Raw genomic sequence first — 14,235 nt, forward strand, 5'->3', positions numbered from 1 at the left:
TGCTTTATAACTGTGTCATGCTTGTGGCTCGTGGAATTTCTTTTTTTTGCGCCCACGAAAAATCGCAAATACGCGTGACACAAGGCTGCAAATGTCGAAGCAGGTCACAATTTAACAGCGAATACGTGGAACCCGCAAATGTCGGGGTCCAACTGCATTTCCAAAAACAATCTTATTTCATGGCCACAATTATTTTCAACGTGGGAGGTTGGCCAGGTGCTTTTGTTTTGGCTCATTTCTTTCGAAAACTGCCTTGACTGTTAGAAACTTGTTGAGGGTGTCAGCAATAATTTGCCTACTCTAACCAAAAAAATACAACTTGGAATTATGACATCTACAAACATTGGTCAGTATGAAACAGCACGATGTTGAGATTTTAAACCCAGACAAAGCCTGGTGTTGGCTTAACAGTTAAGGAGGCTAGCTTGAGATCTTACGGTCCTGAGTTTGAGAGACTCAAATCTTTCAAGGTTGGCAAAATGAGTACCAGCTGATTAGTAATGGGGAACATTGCATCAGCGGCACAGTTGCACCCCCAGAAAAAATGATGCAGCCAAGAAGCCATAAGCTTCATACAAACCACTACCAACATAGACAAGACAAGTCAAAGGTGAGTGTACATACCTCCAAAGCTATACTACTCCTACACCCACATCCCTGTGCCTGTCCCACTGTTCTTTGCACTCCTCCTCTGCAACCCCAACACTTTTCCTGAGAAATCGAGTCCATAAACTGATAGATTGGATTAATGTGTTGTTGATAACTAGTGCAGGCATGATGGGCCAAATGGCCTCTTCATCCTCCTGCATTTAATCTCCTTGTATTCCAGTCCTACAGAAAAATGTATCATTATCAAAAGCAAAATATAAACAACAATATTTAATGTTCACTTGGATAGTGGTAGTTTCATCAGACAAGTTTATGAATACCTCCCTCAAGTGAAGTAGATACATAAACAACGCAAACCAAGTCTCAGCTGGGAAAAGCATCTGTGAACATGTATTTCATTATTATTTAATCACTTTATGGCTCTTGGGCATGGTCTTGGTCATGCAATCTTTAGCACAGTGAAGACGGTGAACATAATTAGGTTTCAAAATTTTTTTGGGAAACTGATGTAAACAGACAAAGATAGCAAAATAAAGACCATCTGATTGTGCTTGGGCCGTTGGGCTTGATCTTGGTGCTGGGGAGGCAGGCGATTGTGAAGCAGGTGCACAGCGCTCTTTACGCAGGGATTCTGCAATTTTCACAGCCGAGTTGAGAATGACAGCAGTAGCCAGAGAAATTTGCCTAAAAACAAGAAAAGTGAGAGAAGCAAGTTGACATGTCAGCACATTATCACAGGGTTGAAAGGGCTAAGATCAGACAAATGTAATCTGTTTTTTTCTTTATTTTTGCACCTGATATTTGGATGGTTGGAGACCATTGGAGTATGGCAGGCATCGGCAGGAGATTGAGGGTCATTTGCCTCTAGTTGGGGAACAGCATTCATTTGGACGGCACCAGGAGATTGAGGCACACCCTGCGAAAGATTAGAGTGTTTATATAGAAGCAATGATTCAAGATGAAGATAATGGCACAATTGTGCCTCGTTGGCACTGGGTTTTGAACCATTCACACTGATCTGACCATCTGCGTAGCGAAAACCAACATCATTACCAGAAACAAATCCTTGAACACGGATGTAGAGACAAGTTAAACCTGGCCAGCTAGTCACGCAAAATCATCACACGTATTCTTGTAGCACAGATAGTTATCACGTTTCTAGCTAAGACGTGTGACCTCACGACGTTGCACTCCCCGATTCTTCCAAGTTCGCCATTGTTACATTTTACTTTAACTCTTATGTTTACCCTCGCCAGAGGAAAGGGTATTGCATTTAAGTCTGTTTGTCTGTCCACACTAAATAAATATGATTTTCTCTACAACTGTCAGTCCGATTGACAGGAAATTCTCACCATAGGTGCGCATACTCCTGTAAAATTTCTTAATGATAATTATGACGTCATATGTCACGTGCTATGGGCGCCATATTGGAAAACCCGAAAAACTTTGCACCTTTATATCTCTGAAAGCGCTGCATAGACTATGCTGCATAGCATACGCTGCATAGCTATTCTGAAATCTCTGACACACCTTCAACAGCTCCCCCTACCTCTTCCTCCTCTTCCACATCTTACCCTACCCCTCCCCCCCGCCCCCCCGTTCTGTATCCGATGCTCCCCCTTCCTCTTCATTAACGGTATGGACCTCAAACATCCGGGGCCTTCGCTCAAACTTGACTGATCTCTCCATACAGGTTGCTTCTGACAAACCAGACGTGATCTGCTTAACAGAAACTTTCCTCCTTCATGATGTCTCTTATTCCTTGGTATCTCTCCCAGGTTACTCCCTCCTCCGGTATGATAGACCTGAGCCTCGTCCTGGAGGGGGGGTTGCTATCTTTATAAAAAACTCTCTTCCTCACTCGCCCTGCACTGCCCTCTCTCCACCTCACCCCCAGGAATACCTTTGGCTGCGGCTTCCCCTTCGCTCCCACCTTTTGTTCATATGTGTGTTGTACCGTCCACCAAACAGTGATGACTCCATCTACATCTCGCTGTCTGATAATATGGACCAACTTCTATCTACCCATCCCAACTCTCTCTTCCTCATATGTGTTGATTTCAATTGTCACCATGCTAGTTGGCTGGGTGTGGGTACCTCTCTCACCAGCCATGGCTCTTCAGCAAAGGACTTCTGCGACTCACTGGGACTGACACAATCTGTCAATTTCCCGACCCGGATCTCAGTCAACGGAGCATCTTCTCTTCTGGACTTGGTTATGACTAACTTCCCTGAAAATGTCTGCTGCTCTTCTTCTGCTTCAATCGGCTCATCTGATCATGTGCTTGTTAAAGTGGACATCTCTCTGACCATTCTCAGAGAGCCTCCTCAGCGTCGACGAGTCTGGCATTTCACTCAGGCCAACTGGCACGGTCTTCAAGCAGCCATCAATCATCTGGACTGGTCTCCCATCTCTACCGCCTCTGACATCAACTCATCCTGGGAATTCTTCCAAAGTAAATTGCTCTCGCTCATGCACAGATTTATCCCATCTCGTCTTCAGTTGTCATACCCTTCCTCCCGTCCATGGTACACGGAATCTTGTGGTGAGGCTGTTGTCCAGAAACAACTTGCTTTCGTCTCCTGGAAAGCAAATCCAACGGAAGGAAATCTCATTTCCCTTCACAAAGCCCGAAACAAGTGTGTGTCCACCCTCAGGAGAGCCAGGAAACAATATCTCTCCGTTCTCAAGACCAAACTCTCTGATCTGTCTCCCTCTTCCAAATCCTGGTGGCATCTGGTCAAATCTGTTTCTGGTGTTTGTTCCCCCTCCATCCCCTCCCTCACCTCAAACGGCTACACGGCTGACTCCGCACGTGAAAAAGCTGAATGCCTCAACTCAGCGTTTGCCTCTAAATCTTGTGTCCCAAACCCATCCCTCTCTGTACCCACCGTACCCAGTCGTACCCAGCTGCTCCTGGACTCTGTGTCCTTTCCTCCTGACAGGGTGGAAAAGTTTCTGTCAACTCTCAACTCTGATTCTGATTCTGCAACTGGACCTGACGGCATCAGCCCACGGGTCCTAAAATCCTGTTCTTCCGCTCCTTCACTCCCTCTCTCTGTTCTCTTCACCCTCTCTTTTGCTCAAGGTCATCTTCCATCTGCTTGGAAATCAGCCAACATCACCGCTTTGCACAAAAAAGGTGCAAAAACAGATCCTAGCAACTACAGACCAATCAGCCTTCTCCCAATTATCAGCAAAGTCATGGAATCCATCATTGCTTCAGATATGAAATCTTTCCTCTTCTCCAATGGCTTGATCTCTGATCATCAATTTGGTTTCAGACCTGGTCACTCTACCCTGGACATGCTGCTTCTGCTTTCTCAACAATGGATGGAGGTCCTCAATGCCAAACAGGAAATTAGAGCTGTCTCCCTTGACATATCACGTGCCTTCAACACGGTCTGGCACGCCGCTCTGCTCACCAAACTCTCCTCCTTTGGTATCCATGGAAATCTCCACGCATGGCTGGCTGACTTCCTCTCTAGTCGTAGTCAACGTGTGGCCCTGAATGGGTTTCTCTCATATCCTCTTCCTGTTCAGGCTGGAGTTCCCCAAGGCAGTGTTCTGGGCCCTGTGCTTTTTCTGGTCTTCATCAATGATCTCTCTGACTCTCTTGAAAATCCTCTCTATCTCTTTGCTGATGACTCTAGTCTCTGTCGCTCCATTGCTCATCCCTCAGATCGGCAGTCTGCAGCCTCCTCACTCTCTGCAGACCTGGACAAAATCACAGACTGGGCAAACAAGTGGAACATGTCCTTCAATCCTGACAAATCTCACACTCTTATGATGTCTCTCCAAAAAGACCGACTGGACAACCCTCCCATCCACTTTCTGAATAATCCTCTCCAAGCAGTTCTGTCACTCAAGCTTTTGGGTCTCACTATCTGCCATGATCTTTCCTGGGAAAACCACATTTCAAATCTGGGCTCCAAAGCCATTCGCCGACTGGGCATCCTCCGTCGTGTGAAGTCCTTCCTTGGCACACCTGAGCTCCTCACCACATACAAGGCTTTCATCCGCAGCTCAATGGAATACTGCTCTCCCCTCTGGGCTGGTGCTCCTGCCTCACACCTAGCTCGTCTTCACGCTGTTGAAACCAAAGCGTTCAGAATCATTGGAATCTCCCGTGATGAAGCTAACTCCAAGGGCCTTTCACTCATTCACCGCAGGCAGGTTGGTGGTCTTTCCGTCTTCTACCGACTCCTCTCTGGCCTTGCCCCCCCAGCTCTCTCTGGGCTCTGTCCCCCAAATATTCCTACAGGTTGCACAAGATCTGCCTGCAACCCTCTTATGGTTAAACTGCCAAAATCAAGACTCTCTGCTCACCTTCACTCCTTCATTCCTCTTTTCTCCCGCCTCTGGAACAAACTCCCTCACTCTCTTCAATCCCACTCCACCCTCCAGGTCTTTAAAACAGCTGTTCACCACCATCTCTTATCTTCCCCCATCCAAAACCTTGATCTTTTCTACCCCCGCTAATTTCACCCCAAATCCACTTTTTTGAAATACCAACTTCTGTCCTGGAAGTCCTTGGTGTCCTTGTGTTATATACTTCTCCCACCCCCCCTCCCCCCTTCCCACGCCTCCTCCCCCCAAACCCTCTCCCTCCCACAGATCTCAATGCTCTCAAATGTTATGTTTGTGTGCTTCCCCTTCTCTCCCCATCTTGTCTTCCGCTCCCTCTTTTTATATATCTTGTTTGTCTGGTTGAATTGTTTGTGAAATAAATGTTAGCTCTTTCACGAGCCTCGATTCAGTATACAAAAAAAAAAAAAAAAAAAAAAAAGACAAAAATGAGACATGGCTCATTGTAAATAACTCTCCATGGGGAATAACATGTTAATTTTGACGTCATAGGTTCCTCCATGATGACGTCATAATTCAACAAGTACAAAACATCCAACAAGATGGAAATTTTTACTTCCACCACAAAAGGTGGTTGGAGGTTATGTTTTCACCCCTGTCTGTTTGTTTGTGAACAAAATATCTCAAAAAGTTGTGGACCGATTAGGGCGAAATTTGGCAGAGAGGTAGTGCATGTGACAAGGACGAAATGATGAGATTTTGGTGAAGCTTCGGATCCGGCTTCTAGAATCTTTGAAGCGATTCTTCACCATTGGGAGATAGGACCAAAAACGATACATAGAAGGATATCTCAAAAAGTTGTGGACAGTTTTGGACGAAACTTGGTGGACCGGTTGGGTGTCTGACGAGGACGATTCGATTTTGGTGAAGATCTGAATATGGATTCGGATATGAGAATTATTTAATTTTTCAAGTGATTCTTCACCATTGGGAGATAGGGCCTAAAACGATACATAGCAGGATATCTCAAAAAGTTATGAACGGATTTGGCCGAAACTTGTTGGACAGGTTGTGTGTGTGACAAGGAAGAATCGATTAAATTTCGGTGAAGATCCCGATCCGGTTCCCTGCTGGTATAATTTTGTAAATGATTCTTCACAATTGAGTGATATGGCCAACCAGGCGAAGATATGCTCTCCACTGAGTGCCGTTCAAGTTTTCTCTGCAACTGTTGGTCTGATTTACAGTAAATTTTCACCATAGGTGCACCTCCTCCTGTATAATTTTTTTAAATGATAATTATGACGTCATGTCACATGGTACGGGCGCCATCTTGGAAAAACTTTGCACCTCTATATCTCCGTAAGTGCTGCATAGAAAAAAAATGAGACACGGCTCATTGTAAAGAACTCTCATGGGGAATAACATAAAATTAACATATATGTTAATGATGATGTCGTAGGTTCCTCCATTAAGACGTCATAATTCGACAAGTACAAACCTTCATCTGATCAAGATGAAATCATTGGCGTCATCGGTCACGTGGTTTCGCCGCCATATTTGTTTTAACACAAAAGCCTTTAAAAACACTAAAAACACGTCCTGGTGAGGGTCTGCAATCTGATTGCTCTTTCTTGTTTACAGATAACAATTTGCCTTAAAAATCATAATATCTTTAGAAGTAGGAATTAATTCCATAGCAATTTACAGGTATGCCAGGCCTAGAACTGTACAAAATCCAAATACACCAAACATTTCATCGCTGTGTAATTTGGAAACAGGAGGGATTGAGTGCCAAATAAACCTTTTTATGCCTCCGCCCAGGAAGGTGGCCGGAGGCATTATGTTTTTGGGTTGTCCGTCCGTCCGTCGGTCCTAAACCTCGTTTTTCTCAGCAACCCTATGTCCGATTGAGATGAAACTTTCAGGGTAGGAGTGACACCCATGCAGAATGTTTTTATGATAATTGTGACGTCATAGGTCACGTGGTAAGGCAGCCATCTTGGATTAAAAGCAAATATTTAAAAAATAATTTCTCGGAAACTGCTGAATGGAAAAATTTGAAACTTGGCACATTGTCAAGTACTGTACTACCAATGGGGAACAAAAGCATGATAATTATGACATCATCGGTGAAGCCAAAAAGCCAAAAATCATCATACCAGCCAAAAAGGTTTTAATCAAATTCCTTATCCTAAAAATCTGAAATTGCATGCACATGATCTATGACCCATTTGTATTGAAATGTTAAATTTATGACATCATAGGTCACACGGTTTGGCAGCCATATTGGATTGAAGGAAAATATTAAATAATTATATCTCTGAAACCACTCACCCCATCGTTGTGAAATTTTATAAATATCATCTAACAGCACTGTTGCATATAGTTTGAAAATGATGACATAGGTCACATGGTTTGGCAGCCATCTTGGATAGAAAAACGAACCTTATCCGATCAACACAAAACTTCACAAACGTGATCCACTACCCATACATATGCAGAGTGATGGCATGTACCCGTTGTGGGACTATGCGGAGGCATTTTGGCGACATAGTCACATTGTTCTAGTTGACTTTTGTTTCTTGAATCATGAATTGATTCATCATGAATCATGAATCAATTTATTGAACCAAATTTTCTTCAAATGTTAAACTATCTGTTAAATTCTTATCAATTTCAAGTATAAAATTTAACGTTCATTTTATTGAATCCCTTTTCCACTGCTTTGAGAAACGTGTTGTAATTAAAGTTCACAAGATAATGCAGGATCCATCACAACCACGTCATCATTGTTTAATTTTAATCGTTCACACATTCACCATTGTGTTCCAAATACCTGATGCTGTCGTTTCAGACAATCATTTATGCCTAATTCCATTAATGTGTTCAGTGTTAATGCAAAAAAGGGTTTGATGCAATGCAAACACTCCCTTTCCATCATCATCATTGCCAAAGCTTCGAGTTTGAATTGCCAGTGGATGTAAAATTTCCATGTTTTTCACATGGATAACTAGAAAGTTCATATAACATGACACCCTCCCCGTCCGTATCTCATCTAATACTATGTGCAGTGTGCATGTACTGTATATCCTTCCATTTTGATAAAATAATGATTTTAAAGATTGTTTTTAAAAAATCCGGAAGTTTAGTGCGACTGAAGCAGTCTTGTATACATAACCGAGTACGCTAATACGACGTTGCGTCACAGTTTAGGAGATGGAGGCTTTATCGATACCCCCTCACATGCTACACACTCATGCTATATATCAATATATATCATGGTTCTTGGAAATATTCTGAAGGCAATTTGTGTTTTAGTGTTCAAGTATATAATTTAATTTAAATAAAGGTTTGAAGGTGTATAAATAAAGCAATTCCGGGTTTTACGGCCATTTTATCCACTGTCTATTACAGCACCCTATTAAAAAAGTTGCATTAGTTATTTGTGCCTGTCACATGTGTTTTTTTTTATTTGTTTTTTTAATGATGTTATTTATGATGTCCTTAAAAACAGTATATTTCTTGTTTGGAATGATTTTCAATTTTGTTTGACACTACTACTACATTCTTCTGATGCGCCTCATTCTGTTCTGTTGACATATATTTTTATCCCTCTTTAAAAAAAACAAAAAAAAACACCTTTAGAGGCCATTTTCCCCGCAAGCGGGGGTTGGCCTTTTTCGGGGACCGTGGTTGTTGTTGTTTTTCGGTCCCCTTTTTGAAGCAATGTTTTACGGCCGGATGCCCTTCCTGCCGCCAACCCTGTTTGTCGCCTTTTTACGACACACAGGGAATTACCAGTGAACTGGTACTCAATTAGCCGACCTCGGAAGGATGACAGGCTGAGTCAACCCCCCTGGCGTTAATTCAGCGATCGACCGGGATTCGAACCCAGGATCCTAGGATCCTAAGCTGGCACCCTAGCCGCTAGCCCAACACCAGGGCAATTCTCAATATTAAATTATATCCCTCTTTACCAAACAATATTGTGATGAAAATGAAACACCTTGCATACAAACCTGTGGCAAATCCTTCTCAGATTGTGGTGCTGCATGCAACTCTTCATATTTCCGCAAATCGTACTCGAGTTCAGACACAAGTTGCTTATCACCCGAGAACACTTCCTGAACTTCGCTCCGATAGTCCTTTAATATCTCCTGCAAACACCATGCAAGACCTTTTGTGTTAAAACTATATCATATTTCCAGTCTACTCAAGCTGTAAATTTAGAAAGTACAGTATTGTGTTAGCCACAGTAAAGTGCCCCATTGTGTGGAGGACAAACCCCAATCTTGTCAACAGTTTAGCAGGAAAGTTCATGCAACCTCAACAAGAATATAAATAATATATCACAGCCCTTACAATAAATCCAAGTTGGAGCGAATGATGCAATCAATAATCATAAACTCAGAGCCAATGATGACAGTCAGCAAACTCTTACTGGAGCTCAGTGGGTAGGGACGCTGTAAGGGGGGTAAAAGTTAGGATGATTCCAAGGGTCCTGCACTGACAGGGGCCCTACAAATTATTAGAGCATGAGGTAAAAATTCTCAATATTAAATTATTAACCAGGCTTTGCAGTCTTGCCATGCTGTCCATTGAAAGTCAGTTGTCTAGAAAGCTGGACTTCAAAGACTTGATCTGTGACTTTGCTAGCAACAAGGCTCGGCGCTGGGCTCTTGGTGTGTTAGGCTGAGCAAGGACCATTGATAACTAAATGGCATGGCTATGGATATTGGATCACTACACTTGGTATGTATACTTGTATTTATACTCTACTGCTGATTTTATTATTTTGTTTGTTATATCATTCTATAGATGATAATGTTAATTTATTTTAATTGAATAGGTTAATGTATGTTGTAATTCTCACCATTAAAATTACATTTAGACTGTAAAAGATGGCCTTTAGCACATTTCTTGTGTGGGTATCAGTCTTGCATCAAATAGTGAATTCCATACTGTATGCAGAAATATAAGCATTGTTTCAACCTCCTGGCAAAAATGTCGGGGAAAAAATGTGCACGCGTGCTTCATAGGGGCCCATTGTGATATCTTTTCATGGGGCCCCAAATCCCTGGCGGCACCCCTGTCTGTGGGGATATGTATTTTACCAAGATTGACTTGAGTAGGGGGTATTAGACGATACTGGTGGCTGATGAAGATGTACACAAGACAGTATTTGCCATGACAGATGGCACCAATTAATTTTTGAAGATGACATTTTTGGATGCTGAACCGAGGAGCTACATACACTAGCACAGGGCATGAGGAGGTCGCTGATCAGGATTGAAAATATTGATAATTATATTGAGGATATTTTGACCCATATCTACGCTTGGGACGATCACCTTTCCACCCAAGTTACTTCGCTGTATGTCTGCAGCCTGCCTCATGGCCAGACATGGATGTCTGTTATCAGAACAGATAGCATGAGCTTTGTGGGTCACCAGATAGAGCGTGGCTTACTATGCCTTCACAACAGCAACCTGAATATTATGACGGATGCACTGCAGCATATAATGAAGGAGTTATGGTCGTTTATGGATTTGACCAGATACTACAGGGCCAAAATCCCTTATTATGTGGCCATCGCTGCAGTAATTACTGACTTCACCAAGAAAGCTCAACCGAGTAGAATGGTATGGGGGAGTGCTCAAAAGGAGGCCCACATGACACAGAAGCAACTTCCCATCAACAAACCCATTTTGACACCGCCAGACCACCAACAACAACAACAACAGGCATTTTAAGGCTATGTTCCCTGCTAGAGCAGGGGTTAGCCTTGCGGTCCCCATGACAATCTTCTCAATTTTGCCCTATTTTCTCCATCTCCCCTTGTTAACCCCCTTGCCCACATTTCTTCTTCCACCCTCTTTAGCCAAATCTTTCTCTGTCTTCCCCCATTCTCTACTTCCTTCTACATTCATTTCCATCACTCTTCCCAACCAGTCACTTTCATCCTTCCTCAACACATGACGAAACCATCTCAACCTGTTTCTCTTCACAGCATCCATCACAGGCTCTATTCCCATCATTTTTCACAATTCATCATTTGTCTTCCTCTCTCTCTCAACGATACTCCACACATCCACCGAACCATTCGCATTTCCACCCTTTCCGGCCTTCGTTGCTGCTCTACGTCCATGACCCATGTCTCGCTCCCCTAAATCATAACACTTCTCACACATGCAGCATACAACTTTCCCTTCAGCTTCAACGACACTCCCCTCCTCGTCAGCACGCCACTCAGTTCCCGAAACTTCTTCCATGCACATCTCACTCTAGCAACCGTTGCCGAGTCTGATCCACCTTCTCCATTGAGCATGTCTCCTAGGTAGCAAAATGTTTTCACACCTTCCAGCTTCACGCCGTCTCCATGATCCAACTCAACATTTCTTCCATCTGCAGCTCCCTCTGTGCACACCTTACACTTGAATGTAGCTGCCACACTGGTTAATGACCCGCTCAAACCACTACATTTTTGATGAACCCACTCAGCGCACATTGTACATTGAATGGAGTTCACTCCGACACCCTTCCTGCACACAGCACACGGACACTTCCCAGTTCTCTCCACCTCAGCACATGCTTTACCACTTGCCATCACCTTCGTCTTTCCGATATTCGCCTTCAGACCTTTTGTCTCCATACATTCCTTTCACTTGTTCATCTTCTCCTTCAGTCCATCCATACGTTCTGCAATCAACACCAGATCATCTGCATACAACAACTCCCACGGTAAACCCACCTTTACGTTCTGAGCCAGCACCTCCATCACAGCTACAAATAGTAGTGGACTTAGTACCGACCCCTGATGCACTCCCACCTTCACCTCAAACTCACCACTGTTCCCGTGCTTCGTCCTTACAGCTGTGCGCGCTCTTTCGTGCATTGCTATCACTACTCTGATCAACCATTCCTCCACTGCGAACCTCCTCAATGCCCATGTCACTACTTCGCGTGGAACCCTATCGAATGCTTTCTCCAGATCAACAAACCCAAGAAACAACTTCTTCCTCTTCTCCATGTACTTCTCCTGCAACTGTCTTAAAATAAAAAGTACATCTGTCGTTCCTCTTCCTGGCATAAATCCAAACTGCATTTCGTCGATCTTCACCTTCTTCCTTATTCTCCTCTCCAACACCCTGTCCAATACCTTCATTCCATGCTCCAATAACTTTATCACTCGATACGAGCCACAGTCCAGAGGGTCACCTTTCCCCTTGTGTAGAGGGACGAGGGTACTCAGTTCCCAATCCACTGGAATGCGGCCTTCTTTCACCACCAGATTACAAATCTCTGTCATTCTCTTCACACCCCAAATTCCTGCTGCCTTCAACATATCGCACACAACTCCCGTCGGCCCTCCCGCTTTTCTACTCTTCATTGATTTTATAGCTTCCTCAACTTTCTTCTCAGTTATCTTCTCTGCCGGTCCTAAAACTGGGCTACTCTCTATGTTGCCATCCCATTCATTCTCTGCATTCAACAGCATTTCCAGATATCTCTTCCATCTTCCTTTAATTCCATCTGGGTCCACAACGATTTGTCCCACTTCATCCTTCAAGCAACTCACCCCCATCACATCACAACTCTCTTTCGCTATCTGCTTTGCAATCCTGAATACCGCTCGCTGACCCTCTTCTGAATCCAAGCGTTCTCCGAACATTTTCCTGCATGCCTCCTGTGCCTTTGCTACCTCTTTCTTTGCAGCCTTCTTGGCTGACTTATAACTTTCATGCTCTGCTTTTTGTGCTCCCGTACCCTTCGCCGTCTGCCACTCCTTGAACTTCTTCCTCTTCTCGTCAATCCTCTTTCCAACTTCATCATCCCACCATCATGTTTCCGAGTGCCTCGGTGGTCCTTTTGTCCATCCACATACCTCACCAACGGCTCCCAACAGACTATCTTTAATTGACATCCAACCACTTTCAGGCTCAACCACATCATCCTCGACCATACTCGGCCTCTCTTTTAATGCCTCCCTCACTGTCACCTCTTTCAACCTCCACACCTTCATTCTCGGTTGGTACTTCATCCGCCGAGCTCTCCTCGCACCTTTCACCCTTATGTCGCAGACAACCAAGTGGTGCTGTGAAACAGCCTCCTCCCCCGGGATCACCTTTGTGTCCCGGAGGTGCCCCCGATCTCGCCTACGCACGATCAGGTAGTCAACGGTTGTCGTCGACCTACCTGACGTCGATGTAACAAGCTTATTATCCTCTTTCTGGAACTGAGTATTACAAATCAACAAATCAGCTCCATCAGCAAACTCCAAAATCCTTACACCTTCTCCATTTCTCACACCATATCCGTAACCCCCATGAACTCCCTCAAAACCGTCCATACTCCTTCCCACATGTCCATTTAGGTCTCCTCCTACCACAACAACTTCATCTTTCACGTTTTCCATCAGATTCTCTATTGCACATCAGAACTTGTCCTCTTCATCGCTCCGACCAACCTGCTGAGCATATCCTGAGATGACGTCCACCAAGAGCTTTCCAATCATCATTTTCACAATCATCAACCTTTCACTCACTCTAGTCACACCCACCACACTGCAGGGGTGGATCCAGGGGGTGCGAACCCCCCCCCCCCTACGATCCAGGATGAGGGTGCAGGCAGTGCGAATCTGCTGAACTGTTGGACCAGGGAAGAACACAAGGAACTGCAGAAACTTCGAAGAACGCACGAAATTCCGTTTCTGACGATCATTTTTTAAAAAATTTCCCAGGGGAGGACCCCCAGATCCTCCATTTATCCCCCCCCCCCAGCGCTATAGTTTCATGCACCCCCCCCCCCCCCGTCTTTAAATTCCTGGGTCCACCCTTGCACTGCATACAAACTCCTCAGAAAACTTGACGCCAACATCATGCACGTGTTCTGGGCACCCTTGCCACACATACTTGTATTTCTGTATGACATGTATGACATCTTGTATGACACCACCAGACCAAAATAAGCAAATTGTGCTCAGGACCGATGCTTCTGACACTGGTTGGGGCTGGAGCTGTTCTTTTGCAGCAACATAAAAGCAGAAACCTGTGAGTTTTGTGAGCATGAAGCATATCATTCAAAATAACTACTCAACCATGGGGAAGGTAGGACATGCCCTTGTCTGGGCCAACTCTAGGACACTGAATTTGTTTTGCAAACTGATCACCAACCATTGTTGTACATCGAGAAGTTCAAAGTGGAATCATGAATTGGGTCGTTTCTGAAGACCATCAGTTTACAATAGATCCGATCAAAGGGACAGATAATGTTTTGTTTTTTTTGTATACAGAATCGAGTCTCGTAAACGAGCT

The 14,235-nt window shown here is 44.1% G+C and overlaps 1 protein-coding gene across 3 annotated transcripts in view; it reads right to left on the reverse strand.

Moving 5' to 3' along the window:
• NCAPD3 (non-SMC condensin II complex subunit D3) overlaps positions 1-14,235 on the reverse strand; it is a 181,100-nt gene that overhangs the window by 36,364 nt on the left and 130,501 nt on the right. For all 3 annotated transcript variants that reach the window (XM_068110014.2, XM_068110012.2, XM_068110015.2), the window contains 3 exons: positions 8,941-9,078; positions 1,404-1,525; positions 1,148-1,293 (listed from right to left, as the gene is read on the reverse strand). In XM_068110014.2, coding sequence (XP_067966115.2) covers positions 1,148-1,293; positions 1,404-1,525; positions 8,941-9,078 — 406 coding nt within the window. The remainder of the gene's footprint in view (positions 1-1,147; positions 1,294-1,403; positions 1,526-8,940; positions 9,079-14,235) is intronic.

Source organism: Myxine glutinosa, chromosome 3, assembly GCF_964187855.1.
Source record: "Myxine glutinosa chromosome 3, kmMyxGlut1.1, whole genome shotgun sequence".
In the NCBI taxonomy this organism is placed as follows: domain Eukaryota; kingdom Metazoa; phylum Chordata; class Myxini; order Myxiniformes; family Myxinidae; genus Myxine; species Myxine glutinosa.